Source organism: Ustilago hordei, assembly GCF_900519145.1.
Source record: "Ustilago hordei strain Uho2 genome assembly, contig: UHO2_contig_17, whole genome shotgun sequence".
NCBI classification, from domain to species: Eukaryota; Fungi; Basidiomycota; class Ustilaginomycetes; order Ustilaginales; family Ustilaginaceae; genus Ustilago; species Ustilago hordei.
Window position 1 is genome coordinate 224,504 of NW_024545291.1, and position 15,707 is coordinate 240,210.

The following is a 15,707-nucleotide window of genomic DNA, read 5'->3' on the forward strand; positions in this document are numbered from 1 at the left end:
AACAGGACAAGAAGGGAGATGTCAAATGATTTGACTGCTTACACCAAGGCCATGGTGAGTAAGTGGTTACAGTCGACAGATCAGAAATCATGGGTACCAATGCCAGAGATACCTAATGCCATAGGGAATGATAAATGTGATTCCCTAGAGGCAAAACTATACCAAGAACTGGTGGGACAATTGTTATGGGTAGCAAATACCACACGACCTGACATATTGTTCACAGTGGGAATACTGGCAAGATATATGTCGACCCCAACCAACAGCACATGGAAGGCTGCTATACACTTGATGAAGTATCTCAACCAAACCAGTGACTACCAACTGAACCTTGGGAGCAGATCAAGCGAACACTTGAAGCAACTGATTGTCATGTATAGTGACACCAATTGGGCCTCAGACCCAACAAATGGATGGAGAAGCACATCGGGAGCAATGACATATATATATGGGTGCCCAGTTAGCTGGAAGTCACATGTCCAAAAATGTGTGGTGCTATCAGCAGTGGAAGCTGAGTTCGTTGCTGCCTCAGAAGCAGCAAGAGAGGCACTCTTCTTTTCATACCTCCTCAGGGACTTAGAAATCGATGCTGCCCATCCAGTCTTACGTTCAGATAGTCAGGGATGTATACAGGTGAGTAAGGATCCGGCAAAGCACTGGAAATTGAAACACATAGACACCAGATATCATTTCATTAGGGATCATGTTCAGGATGGGGAGATAGAGATAGAATTTGTTGGAACAGCAGACAATGTTGCAGACATTTTAACAAAACCATTGAAGGGTTTAGCAACATCCCAGCTATCTCAGTTGTTAGGGTTGGTAATGCCATCGAAGGGGGGAGTTGAAGATGTGTCAGCATCCCAACGGGATTCACGGGGTCCACGGAATCATATGGGGTCCACAGAATTTAAGTGATCTAATAATTAGGTAAAGGTGCATACAGGTGGCGACACATGTGGGATGCATAGGAGTTGTTACAATAATGCACAAGAGGTGACAACACAGGAGTAACACGAGGAGTGACACATCGCACAATTGCACAGGCTGAAGGAGATTGCTAAGTATATATATGACCATGTATATAGCATCACATGAATATAAGATAAGCATTCAAGAAGTAATACAACTGTGTACGAGAGCTTGCTAGTGGCTCCGATCGGTCGCGTTTTATCTGCAATCTTCAACTCAAATTCAAGTCAAATTCAAGTCAACTCTCGCTAAGCAGCTTTAGCTTACGCATTGTGACCTGTGCGTGCAAAGACAGCAAAATTAAAACATTATGTAATATTCCATTTCAACTTATTTTATGCAATCACATTCGCCCAGCAAGCCCAGCGGCCCTCCGGTCGTAGATTGCCCCGGATGCCGTGATCCATGATTCGCTTGTGTGCCTCTTATTTTGGTGACCGTGGCTCGCCCCGCACTTCTGGGGTGAGTGATTGTGTGTGTGTGTGTGTGTGTGTGTGTATGTGTGTGTGAGTTTGGCTCAGCTCGCCCTCGACCCTACATTTCTCCTTGCCTCTACACTCACTTCCTCACTCAGACTAAACTAAACCGGAAAGCTTTCGTCACTTACATCGTGCTCATCATCATCAACCACTACTTCTTGCCATCAATCACCCTATCCTTTGCACCAACATCTAGCAAATCAATCGCACCCTCTCCACCTTCTGCAACTCACACCTTACAGCTGATCGTGTCTTCTGTTCCACCAATCCATACCTAGAACTTATCCGATCCTGTCTGGCGCAGATCACCGCTGAGGCAGCAATCTTTCCAAATTAAGATGAACCCTAGCATCTCCATCCCAGACCGTCTTCCGGTCTTGCCGCTTCCATACCCGCTCGTCCTGCATCCCAACCTCCTTCTTTCCATCAACATCTCTTATGCACACTCGCTCAGCCTTCTCAAAGCTGCTCTGCAGTACTCGGCGCTTAAGGATGGCATCGAGTCTCACAACGATGCTTCCCCAGGTTCTCACCGAAGAAGCGCCTCTCGCCTTGACTCGAACAAACCCATCATCATCGCTTGTGTGCCGACCCTGAAGGCACCCAAGGGAACCGCATCAGCGGACAAGCCAGCTTCCCGCGCAACCAACCCAGCTTTGCCTACAGATCTGAATGCCCGCAGCGTCACCACTGCCGAAGACAACGACACTCGTATTCGCATCAACGACCTCTACGATTGGGGATGCGCTGCTCGCTTGGTGCGTCTGGTCCGCAACCCGCAGACACAGACCTGTACCTTGCTCGTCTCCGGTCTCACTCGTGTCCGCATCGATCGATGGCTCTCCATTCGTGCTCCCCTTACTGCCACCACCGTCGACCCCAAGAGTAATCTTGTCATTCCTGATGTGCCCATTCCGCTCGCTACTGCCACCGCCTTCGTCGACGAAGAGTCATGGCCTACCTTCCCTGAAGCTTCGCCAGGCGACATTAACCTCGTCGTCAAGCTAAAGAAGGCATCTGCCGAACTCATCGATGCTATCGCTCAGCTCCACCCTCCCAGCGATGGCACCACCAACATCCCTTCTCCCATCGTAAGTCCTGCACTTCCTCTCCTCCCAGCAAGTCTGCTCAAGAAGCTGCGTGACTTTATGCAAGATTGCCGAGAGTCGCAAGCTGCGCTTCTCGCAGACATTGTCGTTGGCACACTTGGCGGTGCTTGCGAATGGTCTGAGCGTGTAGCCATCCTCGCTGACTGGGACCAGCGCGAGCGTGTCCGTCATTCTGTCCATGTCATCCAGAACGGTGTCAAGCGTGTCAAGCTTGCCCGTGAACTGCTCGCCGCCCTCTCCTCTCCCCTCAACCCCAGCAACAAGGAGACTGTCATTCGGTCGCAGCTCCAAGCTTTGCTCAGCCAGCTCGCTGCGCTTAACCAGGGTGTAGCTGCACGCATCTCCGCCATCCCATCCAACCCTGGCGACAGAGACGACAACAAGGTTGGTGGTGGCATCATAATCCGCGCTCCCTCTTCCCGCAACAACACCAACAACGAGAACGGCAGTGTTCCCATCATCACTGGGCCTCTCAGCGGACGTCGTGGCGGCAAGCCAGGCATCAAGGCTATCCCCGGCGGAGGGTTGCCTGGCGCTGGTGGAGGCGATGATGACGAAGACGAAGTCGCCGAGCTCGCCAGGAAACTCGAACAGGCCCGTCTGAGCCCTGAAGCACGCAAGGCTTGCGACAAGGAGCTTAAGCGTCTCTCGCGCATTCCACAGCAGAGTGTCGAGCGAGGTGTCGTCATAACCTACCTCGAAATCATGGCCGAGCTGCCGTGGGAGAAGATCAGTGCCGACGTTGAGCTCACTCGCGATCACGAGGGCAAGGCTGTTCTGCTGCACGAGAAGAGCAACAACGCGCCCGCACCTGAAGAGGGCATCGTCGACCGTGCTCGTCGCATCCTCGACGCCGACCACTACGGTCTCGAGAAGGTCAAGAAGCGTCTTATCGAGTATCTGGCCGTGCTCGAGCTCAAAACCAACCAAGCCAAGGAGCGCTTCGAAGCTGAAGAAGCCGAGGAGCGCAAGATCACTGCAGAGCGACGCAAGGCCACCCCCTCTACTTCGACGGACGAGGCGGCCTCTGCCGGCGACGATGACGATGACGATGGCTCCTCGGCTGCCGAGCTCGAAGAGGGCGAAGACCTGGTGGCGCGAGAGCAGGGCATCTCGAAAGAGGAGATTCTAGAGGAGAAGCGTCGTCGACGCAACGAAAAGCTGCGTGTTGGCGATAAGGGTCCCATCTTGCTGCTCGTCGGTCCTCCAGGTACCGGTAAGACCTCGATTGCCAAGTCGCTCGCATCGGCACTTCAGCGTCCCTTCACAAGAATGTCGCTCGGTGGTGTCCGTGATGAAGCCGAGATTCGAGGTCACCGCAGAACCTACGTTGGAGCCATGCCAGGCTCCATCGTCTCGTCTCTTCGCAAGGTTGGCGTCTCGGACCCTGTCATCTTGCTCGATGAGGTCGACAAGCTTGGCAGTGGCAACGGCTTGCATGGTGACCCCATGGCTGCCATGCTTGAGGTGCTTGACCCTGAACAGAACCACACATTTAGCGACCACTACATCAACGTGCCCATCGACTTGAGCCGTGTGCTCTTCATTGCTACAGCCAACTCGCTCGACACCATTTCGCCACCCCTGCTTGATCGAACCGAGGTCATCCACATCTCGGGCTACACTCATGATGAGAAGACGGCCATCGCACGGCAGTACTTGCTGCCCAAGCAGATCAAGGCACAGGGTCTAACTCCTGACCAGCTCGTCGTCTCGGAGGAAGTATTGCTCAAGGTAGCTATGGGCTACACGCATGAGGCTGGTGTTCGTACACTGGAACGAGAGATCGGCGCTCTGGCACGAGCCAAAGCGGTCGAGTATTCGCAGTTCAAGAAGGGCACACTCAAAGATGAGCAAGGTAATCCCAAGGAGTACGATCCTGTTGTTCGAGAAGAGGATCTGGAGAAGTACCTTGGACCCGACACGTACGAGCCCGAGGTGGCGGAAGCCAATGCACGCCCAGGTGTCTCGACAGGACTGGCCTACCAAGGCTCTGGCTCGGGCGGCATCTTGCACATCGAATCGCTGCTTCTCCCACCTGGCAGCGGCTACCTCAAGCTGACCGGCTCACTTGGTGATGTGATTCGCGAGTCGGCTGAGCTGGCACTTTCCTGGGTCAAAGGCAATGCCTTCCAACTCGGCATTGTTCACACGCGCGACTCAGAGTTCCCGAAGAACGACATCCACCTTCACTTGCCTTCGGGTGCCATTCCAAAGGACGGCCCTTCGGCTGGTGTGGCCATGACCTGTGCACTGGTCAGTCTGTTCACCAAGACGCCCATCTCTCCTTATCTTGCCATGACAGGTGAAGTGACGCTCCGTGGCGTTGTGATGCCCGTCGGCGGTATCCGAGAGAAAGTGACCGCGGCTTCGCGTGCTGGAATCAAGAAGGTGCTACTGCCTCACCGCAACCGCAAGGACGTGGAGGTGGATCTGCCCAAGAATGTGCGCGACGAGCTCGACATCAAGTACGTCAAGACGGTGTGGGAAGCTATGGAGGCTGCCTTTGGCAACAAGCTTTTCGAGAATGCCGCTCTTGCTCTCGAGGCCAACGGATACAGTCAAGAGCATGAGGGTATCCGTGAAGGTCGTCGTTTGATGCACGAGATGGAGGATTCGCGACTGTAGACGTTCCTCCTCCCTTCTGCTCCGTCCTCTTTGTAGACGCTCGTATCGTCTCTTGCTTCGGCTTCTCCTTATTCGTTTGCTTGCAACTGTCTCTCTAGCTCTATCTTGTTCCGATTCACAGTGCCCGGTTTGCTTCTCCTTGTCTCGTATACTATATCTCTAGCTTTGTATTATTGTATGTATTCATCTACCCACACTTTTCGAATGTCAGTAATAGAAGAATCACCTCATGTTCAGCTGTGATTGTCTCTCAAAAGCGACCGCAGTGGAGTGATGAGATTTCTGACAGGATTGACGTCGGCGAACGAGTGTCCAAAAAAGCGGAGAAAAGACGATCAAAACTAACCATATGCTGCTGACTGTTGCCTTGACGTCAGGCTCAAGAAAAAAAGAAAAAAAGAAAAAGAAAAAGAAAAAACGGAGAAGAGAGGTGAAATTGGGGTGACTTACGACAGTTTTATCCGTAGCTCGCACCGTGACTGGCACTGATTCAGCTGGTCAGCGAAAGGGTGAAAAAAAGAAAAAGAAAAAGAAAAAGAAAAAGAAAAAGAAAAAGAAAAACTGGGCTGGAATTTCGTGAATAATTCCAGCTCCAAAAAAGCTGAGTTTCTTATTACGACGCGACTATGACTCAGTCAATTTCGAGCAAAAACTGGCCTGCAAGCCTAGAGGCTGAATTGAATGCGATTTGTCGAGATTGCTTAAGCCAGAAACCTTGCCTTCGGTCCGACCTTGCTCGCCCTGGCCCGGCCAAGCTGTGTTCGACGTGACGGAATTCTTGGCTCACGCTTCTCTCTGGCTGACAGTGACACCCACAACTCGCTCATCCTTTCGCCACCCTCCCGCTATCTTGAACTTTGCCTTCTCTACCCCTCCATCAAAGGTGCTCCTCACCATCCTCCCAAACGCATCACCTCTCTCTTGACCCCTCCCGCATTCATACCATACACTCCGGCTTCCACTCTGCATCCAGCATCTACCACGGATCATCTGCATCTTCACCCTGCATACCGCCACCCTGAGCTCACTTCTTCTCACTTGGCAAGTCGAGTCCGGTTTCGCTACTCTACTTGACCTTCCCCTCACATTTTGCCCCCCCCCCCCCCCTTCCTACCGCTCGCTTTCCTCCACAGCATTCAATCACTCACCCGCATTCATCAGCTATACCGCATACGCCACTTCATCTCATACATCAGCATCTACGCGCAAAGCCGAGCGGAATCGCAAGTGGTACCCGTCGGAAATTCGGCCTTAATCAAGCAACCTTCGTATCAGACGTCATAACAATCTTCTTGCTTCAGCAGCCGATCGCTTTTGCTTGACAAACTCGCATCTCGGCTTTGATCGCATTCAAGGCTTTCCATCGTTGGAACCATCGCAGCTACAAGCCTTAGGTCGCCTCTCCCGATAGGCACTTTCGTAAGGCAGCGTCACTTTCGCACCTGATCCCATCGAGTGGCGATTGTTATCTGCACCCGTACAACCCACTCCCTTCTCTCGCCCCCGCCCCAACGGAAGGATTTGAGTCTCTGATAGCTCTTGCACAGCAACCGCCACCATGTCAAATCCGTATCAGCTGCAGCAGCAGCAGCAAGCCATGGCATCCGGCAGCAATTCGCCCCTCGGCACACCTGTGCCCATCAAGCGCGGGCGTGGTCGACCACCAAAGAACCGCGACTCCAACGCAACACCAACCAAGTCCGCTCCGCCACCGCCGCCCAAGTCAACACCGCAACCGCGCATATCTCACATCACTTCACCACGTCTTCGAGCAGCACAGCCAACCGCATATTCAGCGACAGGCTCACCCTTCCAACCACCGCCACTCACCGGCTTCCCATCGCATAGCTTAGGTCCGGGCATCCCAGAGCAGCAGAACATCTTCTACCAGCCTGTTCTCAGCAGCATACAACCATCGCCACACAATGTGCCTTCGTTCCCCGCGATACTCACCTTCCAGCACCAGCAAGAGCTGCAGCAACAGCAGGGTCAGCAGAGCCTTAAAGAGGTGCAGCAGGCAAGAGCTTCGAGTGCTCCTCGAGACAGCGTTGAAGGTGCAACAGCTTTGACAACCTCACCAGCATCCTCATCAGCGACTCAGCCGTCAACCTCAGCGACAGGAACAAGAGGAGGCTCAATAGAAGGTGGCACCATCATGACCGCTGCCGGTGGAACAATAGGCGCTGGTCTCGGCCAGGCCGTCGGCAATGCTGGCGCATCCCCTGCTAGCCGCACACGGCGTAAGGCTGAGGCCACCGAGCCCGATCTCAAGCTACCTGAGCCCCATGATGCTGGCTGGATGACCGAACCCGCCAACGCCGCCGAGGCACTGCGAGCTTATGCTGCCATTGTCGAGTGCATTCGCAGTCACACAGATATGCATGGTCGAAGACTGGCCGAGCCGCTGGAAGAGTGTCCCGACCCTGAGGTAGATCCAGACTACTACGAACAGGTCGAGAAGCCAACTTCGCTCTCTGCCATTTCGCAACGCATCGCAGAGGGCGAGTATCCCAAGGCTACCGACTTCGAGATGGACATGCTTCAGCTTTTCGAGAATGCCCGCAGAATGCACTCAATCGGCTCGCAGACATACCGAGATGCTGTGGTGCTCCAGCGATTGTATCACGAGATCACCAAGGCCAAGCCATCAAGACGCGAGCCCATCACAGCGGAGGCCGTGCATGCAGCAGCAACAAGCGCCGATTCCAGTCGACACTTTTCGTCAATACCACATGGTCCTCTGTATGCCAGTGCAGGCTCGCATGGTGACCTCACAACACGCATCAGCAGCAAGTGCAAGACCTACTACGAGCATCTCAACCACAAGGGCAAGGCTTACCGTGTCGGTGACTGGATCCATCTCATCAACCCCTCTGACCCTACCAAGCCCATTGTGGCTCAGATCTTCAAGGTGCTTCGTCGCGAAGACGATGACCCTGATCAGGGCTGGGTTACCGTCTGTTGGTACTATCGACCCGAGCAGACCTTCCACCCAGCATCCAAGAAGTTCTTCAAGGACGAGGTGGTCAAGACCGGCTACTTTGCGGACCACCACATTGAGGACATTCTCGAAAAGATCATGGTCATGTTCTACACCAAGTACATCCGGGGTCGACCCAAGCCTGAGTACTGGGATCCACGCAGTCCGCTCTACGTTACCGAGTCACGGTACAACGAGCAGCAGCGAGTCTTCCACAAGATCAAGAGTTGGGCCAGCTGTGTACCTGAAGAGATCCGTAAGGTGGAGACGCCGATGAACTACTTTGAGAAGGCCATCGCGCCGCCACCCAAGGAAGACTCGCCGTTCCTTCGCGGTGTTCACGGTCCTGGTGCGTTGCGCGACGAGGATGCCGCCAATGGCGAAGTTGTTGAGTTCCCCGATCTGTTCAAGGATGCTGCCGATGATCTGCGGCCGAAAAAGAAAAGTCGCGGTGTCGATGGATCTGGTGGGGAAGCACCTAATGAAACCTTTACACGGCTTGCATCGCTCGTCGCTGCTCGCATTACTCCAGATCAGTACTTGCGCTTGCAACAGCTCCTTTCCACGCCTCAAGCAGCTTCTCTGGACATGACACAGGTCAGCAACGAACTCGGAGGTGTCGATGTCAATTTTCTCACCGAGCTCCGCAACGCTGCAGTTGCCGCTGGTGTTGCCTCTGCCGGTATCGACAAAGTTGCTTCGTCCAACTTTGCCGGGCAGCAGCAGCAGCAGCAGCAGCAAGGACAGCAAGAACAGCAAGGTGCTCAGCCCGCAGAGCAGCCACCAACCATCGGTGTGGTCGATCTGACTCGCGCACAACGTGGTGAAGGGTTCTACGCAGCACTACCACAGGAGACGCGCGACTTGTTTGCCGACCAACCAGGTGGACAGGTCAACTGGTATGCAGCTGCGCCTCTGGATCTGCCACTGCAGAACGACTTGCACAAGAACGGCTTCTACGCTCCTCAGCAGGCACATCTGCGTAACCACACGCTCGACTACCTCTATCACCAGGCTGCTATGCGCAACGACAGCGATCGCAACGCAGATCAGCAGTTGCGCAACGGCAACCGAGTGACTGGTTCGCAACCATTGCAGCCCAGTAACGCGGCCAACGGCAGCTCAACACCGCGAGCTATGTTGTCTGGGTCGTCACCTTACGTGCCGCACGCTTCGGGCATGTACGACTTTCTTGCTCCCAGTGCACGAAACTCTCCGCTGATGCGACCCGGCTTCGGCCGTCTCGTTAGCGGTGGTGCCATTGGTGCGGGAGGTCCTAGCATGCCCACAGCCAGTAGCAACGGCAGCACAGACGAAGCACTGACACCAGCCATGAACCAGAACCAGGGCTGCTGGTACAACGGCAATGAATGGGTCGACGACCCTCAGAAGACGGCGGAAGCATTGGCCGAGTTTTCGAATCACTATGGTGGAGGAGGCGACGGGAGCCAGCTCAACCTGTCTCACTATCTGTCGTAGGCCTCACCATTCACCGTAGCATATAGCATTGTTGGCTCTTGCCGTCCACACGTTGGCAGAATTTTAGATAATCCCTCTCATTCCCATCTCATCTGTATACACACTCTCACACGCGACCTATGGCTTCTGCACCTGCATATTGAAAGATACCGCCCGCATCGTTCGTTGGATCCTTTCCCCTTACCATCTCTCGTCATCCCCCTCTCCCTTCCCTTGCCAGTTCCACCCGTCTCCTTGTGGCTGGTTTGACATTCCTTCGCACCACATCTCGCATCTATCAATTCTATTGTATTTGTGTGTTCCATCATCAATCTACGGCTGATCTGTGTGACAGTGTGTGTGTCGGATGCATGGGAACGAGGCCCCGTTGACAGCAAGAACGCTTACGTAATACAATCCTCTTCATCCTGTAGAGAGAAGGAACAGGAAAAGGTCAGCCGATCACCGTGTTGAAATTCGGCAGAGCACAGCGCGACCTGAAGGACAACTTTCGAGTCGATTGATTTCCTTGGATTTCCTCTCCAGCTCAGCGTTGGTCGACTGCCTTGTTTTCTGTTGCGCAGAGGCCAACCAAAATGGTCGAGGATCTGCGTCTGCCCTGAACCTCACTTTTGAGACAGATGCTTCTCTTGCGCTCTCATCATTCCTCCCATTCTCTTCACGATACATAACTTCCACCCTAGCGTCATCTCTTTCCATCTCTTCCTTCCCTTTTCTACCTTCCCTTCTCTTCCTTCCCTTCTCTTCTGGTTTTCTTTTCCGTTCATACCCTCGGTCATTCCTGACTACTCCTTCAGCTATTTTCAGACACCCAACGTCACGAATCAGGACTCATCTCTGAGAGTTCTCATTGCTTCCCTCCGACTTGATACAACCCAGCATAACGCACGGTCAAAGGTGCTTCCTCGATCTCATTGCCCTGCCAAACCATTTCAAGGTTCTCTGCGTACACTCAGTCGTAGTCCAGTCACTCACTCGTGATCCATCTCCACCGAATCCAGACAAGGTCTTCACCTCGAACCAGGCTCCAATCCCTCAATCAATACTTAACTATTCTATTCATTCTTCTGTAGCCCAACAAGGCAACCATGTCTACCACAGAATACATTGGAGCGCTCATCTCGCTCATCTCCAAATCCGACATCCGATACCAGGGTCTCCTTGCCTCCATCAATCCTGAACAAGCTACTATCGCTCTCGAAAAAGTTCGATCATGGGGTACCGAAGGTCGTGTCTCCGCACAGGGTCGTCCTCAAGAGGAGATCCCACCTAGCGACCATGTTTACGAATATATCATGTTCCGTGCCGCCGACGTCAAGGACTTGAAGATTGACGATCCTAACCCGCCTAAGCAGACACCAGCACCGCCTCAGCCTGCGCTCAATGATCCTGCTATTCTCAACGTAAGTGCCCATGCCTCCAACACCATAGCAAAAGTGGGACACATGGCAATCGAGAGCAAACCGAGGAAGGGAACAAGTCAATCTTTGTGATGAACCATTTACGGATGTAAAACAGTCCTTCGGGACTTGTCATTGTCCGAGAGCGCAAAACCGTGTGGATTTCTCCGTTGCCTTCCTACTGATTCTCCCGTCTTGGCTCTCATCCTCGGGAAGCTCATTTCAAGCCATCTTCAGCAAAAGATGAGAGCATCGTTACTGACTTGATTCTTCCTCCACCTTTCGACTTGCTGCAACAATTAGTCGTCTGCACATGGTCCTGGAGGCTTCCAACCTCCACCGGCAGGAATGTACGGTGGAATGATGTCTCCACCATCCTTCGGTGCTCCTAGGTTTGGTGGTCCATCTCCTTCTCCTCCTAACCTCAACGGCGGTGCACCTGCCAAGCAATCACCCATCCCACCTTCTCCGAACGCAGCAGCATCCAGCTCCAGCAATGCCGACCAAACTTCCCCTTCTCCCCCTACCGCAGAAAAGTCGAGCGCAGACAAGGTGTTGGAAGAAATGGCCAAGCTTTCCGTCTCCAAGCCCGCCGCTGCTTCGGCTTCGCCCTCATCACTTCCACCTGCAGCAGCCCATCTTCCAGCGATCCCACATGCGGCTGCTGCTGCTGCTAATGCCGCTGCCCAATCCGATCGTCGCACCGGTGGTGGTGGTGGAGGACGAGGAGGCCCTCGTCATCCCCGCCATGATGTTGGTGGACCTTCCATGCCGAACAAAGAGTTCGATTTTGAACAAGCAAATGCTAAGTTCCAAAAACATGCAGACGCTTCCTCTTCCTCTGCTACCCCACAAGCAAACGGTAGTGGTGGAGGAGGAGGAGGAGGAGGAGGAGAAGGAGGAGGATTGTTGGATTCGATCCCACCACCTTCCAGTGAAAGTCCAGGAAACTTTTACGATAAAAAGTCAGGCTTCTTTGACAATATTTCGAGCGAGGTGAAGGAGAGGTATGAGAGAACCACTGCCACTGCGACGACGCAAGATGGCAAGAATAGCAATGGGGGAGGAGGATTCTTTGATGCGCCTGGTGGACGTGGCGGTAGGGGTGGAAGGGGTAGAGGAAGGGCGATCAGGATGGCGGAGGAGATGAAGAATATGCAGACTTTCGGTGATACTGGGGCTAGTGTTGGTGGTGGTGCTCGGGGAGGTAGAGGGAGAGGGGTGAGGGGTGGTGGTGGTCATCGAGATGGTAGGGGAAGGGGTGTGCCAAGAGGAGGAGGACAGAATGGGGGGATTGGCAATACTGGACCGTTGCGAATGGGATAAGTTCCTTCAGCATTATCCGTTCTCTTTGTACACCTTTCGCAGCTTTTTGCTGTTTGCGCACTCTGGAATCTCATTACTTGCAACAACATGCTTCACTCTTCACTCTTTCCATGTCTGCTCGTCTAAAACAGTCTGCTCGTCAGTGAAAGCAATAAGCGCGCAAAGCAGTCTCCTTGCAATCTCTCAACCAGACATCTTCTCCCAGATGCTGCTTTTCAATCACGCCTCAGCCTCGCTACTGGAGCGTGGCCCCTAGCAAAGATGCTCTTGACCTGGCTGTTTGTGGCATATTGACATGCATGCTTCGCGAGTCAGGTTTAGATTTGTGTGAAAGCATTCCACATAAAGCCTAAGTCTGCACCGAGTAGGGCTGGAGAGGGGGGAGTGTCGCATTTTGGTGCATCAATCAAGCTCGTCGGGCTGCTTGTTGGGCTTGGATGCAGGGTTTGAGCTAGGCTTCCTGTAGTTGCTTGTTTCTGTACCTTGCACTGAAGACATCCTTGCGATAGAATTGCAACTCTTGCCAACCATTCGCTATCAACCGCTCCCTCACTTGCTCCTTCTTCACCCACACTCATATCTTTGTGAGGGGGTTAGAGTCGCTTCTGAACCTCACCCTTCATCTCCTCAACCTTTCCTTTCCCCTTCTCAACCGCACCTTTCGCCTCTCCTTCCAACTTTTCAATCGCACTTCCACTACCACCCAACTTTTGAACCTGATGAACAATCATTCCCCCCGCACCGCCCAATCCTGCACCACCAAGCAAACCATTAACCAGTCCAGTCCTCTTCAAGAAAATTGCTGGAAGCACCAATGCACCCAACACGCTTCCAATCAAATGCAAATCATCTTGTCTAACCCTTTGCGCATCGAGACGCAACTCTGAAGTTCTAGCGGCAAGAGAAGGATGGTCGAGTTGCGATGTGGCGGCATAACCAGCGACTGAACCAGCTCCTGCTCCGGTTACAGGAAGAATCCAATTATAACGGGCCAAAGCGCGGAGCGAGAAACCTCGTCCACGTGCAGCTTGGAGTAGATAGAGAGGTGTTGCGGCGAGACAGCCATATTGAAGTCCTTGGATGGTGTATCGTCCAACGTAGTAGGCGGAATCTTCGGCCATTCCGGCTGACGATAGCTGGGTTTGTAGCTGTTGAGACATGGTTGAACCTTGTTTGGATATGAGATGGAGGGGGGATGCGTTGGTGGATAAGTGGAAAAGAGATGATGGATGGAGATGATGGATGGAGATGATGGATGGAGAAGGCTGATGGAGAGCTAGGATTGGCGAGTCGGAAATCCAACGTCAAGGGCGTGGTGAGGTTTCTGTATTTAAAGCCTTCTCAAGGGGCGGTGTGAGCTTTGGCTGTGAACCAAATATAGCAGCATCCCTCTCTGCTTCTCCGCTCTTCTTTCACTCTGCCACTCGCCACAGCCAATCCTGTTCCGTATTCTCCCTTCGGTGTGTAGGACCTTCCTCATTCCTGGACTGGGTGCATGAGAGAGAGGAAAGACCTCTCCTTGCATCTCATTCTTCGCTGTCGCGTTGCGCTACACCTCTCATCTTGCTGTATCGACACACTTTCACACATCATACCTCTGACATACTGAACAAAGCTTGCCTTGGTCAAGTGGCGAGGTGTCAAGCAGGAGGATAAAACCCAGCATAAAGCACAATCCCGACTCCGTACTGCACCGCCAAATATCCCACAACCACCTTCCTCCACCGCTTCGACTGAACTACGGCGTGAGCTGCACCCCACCAAACCATCGGCATACCACCCGGAGTAGCCAGCCTAAGCGCTATCTGTACATGTGATGCGAATAACAGCACCAATCCTAACACCAAACCATGTACCACGTACGGGACTGCCTTTGCGGCCGAGCTTAACCCCAACCGTTCCGCTTCCTTTTTTGATGCGAGTGGGGATGCGAGTGGGTTGAGTGAAAACCCGATCTCGCGGGGCGTTGAAGTGCGATAGTAAGCAAAGACGGTATAGGCTATAGCGAGGAGAACTGGTGCAGCGAGAGCAAAGTTGGGAAGTTGAGATAGTTGCCAATAGCGTAAGAAGCCGACATTCCAGTAGTGAGATTGGACAAAGCTGTATATGCTTGGTAATCTTCCTTCGCACCATGGCCTGGATTTGCCTGAAAGACAGAACCGAGTGTATGCCCAAACTTGAAACAATACGTTCGGAGCCACACACACGGCCCCGCCCACCATCAACTTGAGCAGCAACAAGATCGCGTTCTCTACTCTGGCTGCTCTTAGGAGGGCGAAAGCGATGTATCCAACTAACAGCGTTCCATTGGCCCTAAAAGCTGTTGCGACGGCAAAACTGAGTGAAGCTGCGACCAGACTCCTCCATCGAATCTGTCCTGCCTGATTTGAATTTTCGAGTGCTAGCATCCCAACCAAGCTCGCTAGACTAAAAAATGGTTCCGGAGTAGGACAGCTTAACGTAGTCCCTGCTGCAGGAGCCAGTATACTTAGCATTGCGGCACTTTCGGCCAGCTTTGCATTGCCTGTCACCCTCAAACTGAGCCGGAACAAGAGCACGGGCGCCACTAGTGTCGCGAGGTTCGCTAAAATCGTCGTAAGAAGTATCGCGGAAGTAGGGCTCCAGCTCCCATCCATACTCGGCGTGACATAACCAGTGACACGAAGAAGAGCAATGATTTCGGGCTGGAAGGCTAGCGTTTGCTCCCACCGATATCCACCAATATGTTGCGGAGCGTTGTAGGGGGAGGCGGAAGAGAGGAAGTGGATTGTATCCCATCGTACGAAGCTTAGAAGCCAGTGGAAAGGGCCGGAGGAGAGTAAATGGGCGGTCGAAGGGTCGAGTGAGAATGAGAGGAGTTGATGGGATGTATCGAATGGTTGTTGTAGGTGGGAGGCGAGGAGGAGGAGAAAGAGGGACAGGAGGCGGATTAGGAGAGAGAGGTGGAGGATTCGCGATTGCGCTGCTGCGAGCGATGTGCATGCATTGTTGCTCGCCTTGGCTTGCAGCTGAACCGTAGAGGAGCTAGGAGAATGGGTGTAAGAGAGGGGAGGCTGAGACGAGCAAGCTTGTCGCTTCAGCATATCTTCGGTGAGTGATGGTCAATGAGAAGGTTGCCTGGTGTTGGTCGGGTTGGACCCTGAACGAGAAAAGTGGCCGTGCATGTGTGTTTGTGTGAGAGGTGGAGGAATTTCTTCTTGTCGCACGGGTTTCGGTACACGCCTTTTGGAACGCCTCATAGCATACCTTCCCAAGACACCACCACCACCACCACCACCACCACCAACAACAACACCGGAACCGAGGCTGAGCACAAAACAGCCGCAATACACGA

The 15,707-nt window shown here is 53.2% G+C and overlaps 5 protein-coding genes across 5 annotated transcripts; 3 read left to right on the forward strand and 2 right to left on the reverse strand.

Annotated features, from left to right (window-relative positions):
• Positions 1-1,789: 1,789 nt before the first annotated feature.
• UHO2_06140 (uncharacterized protein) lies at positions 1,790-5,188 on the forward strand (the record flags this gene model as incomplete). The annotated part of the gene is made up of 1 exon (XM_041560363.1): positions 1,790-5,188. One exon carries the CDS (start codon positions 1,790-1,792, stop codon positions 5,186-5,188), a length of 3,399 nt encoding a protein of 1,132 aa, XP_041416297.1.
• Positions 5,189-6,746: 1,558 nt separating this feature from the next.
• UHO2_06141 (uncharacterized protein) lies at positions 6,747-9,647 on the forward strand (the record flags this gene model as incomplete). The annotated part of the gene is made up of 1 exon (XM_041560364.1): positions 6,747-9,647. The coding sequence occupies one exon, from the start codon at positions 6,747-6,749 to the stop codon at positions 9,645-9,647; it is 2,901 nt and encodes a 966-aa protein (XP_041416298.1).
• A 1,088-nt stretch (positions 9,648-10,735) lies between these two features.
• UHO2_06142 (uncharacterized protein) lies at positions 10,736-12,373 on the forward strand (the record flags this gene model as incomplete). Its single annotated transcript, XM_041560365.1, has 2 exons — positions 10,736-11,050; positions 11,351-12,373. The coding sequence occupies 2 exons, from the start codon at positions 10,736-10,738 to the stop codon at positions 12,371-12,373; spliced, it is 1,338 nt and encodes a 445-aa protein (XP_041416299.1).
• A 593-nt stretch (positions 12,374-12,966) lies between these two features.
• Positions 12,967-13,533, reverse strand: UHO2_06143 (uncharacterized protein; the record flags this gene model as incomplete). The annotated part of the gene is made up of 1 exon (XM_041560366.1): positions 12,967-13,533. The coding sequence occupies one exon, from the start codon at positions 13,531-13,533 to the stop codon at positions 12,967-12,969; it is 567 nt and encodes a 188-aa protein (XP_041416300.1).
• Positions 13,534-14,013: 480 nt separating this feature from the next.
• UHO2_06144 (uncharacterized protein) lies at positions 14,014-15,456 on the reverse strand (the record flags this gene model as incomplete). The annotated part of the gene is made up of 1 exon (XM_041560367.1): positions 14,014-15,456. One exon carries the CDS (start codon positions 15,454-15,456, stop codon positions 14,014-14,016), a length of 1,443 nt encoding a protein of 480 aa, XP_041416301.1.
• Between the last annotated feature and the right edge of the window lie 251 nt (positions 15,457-15,707).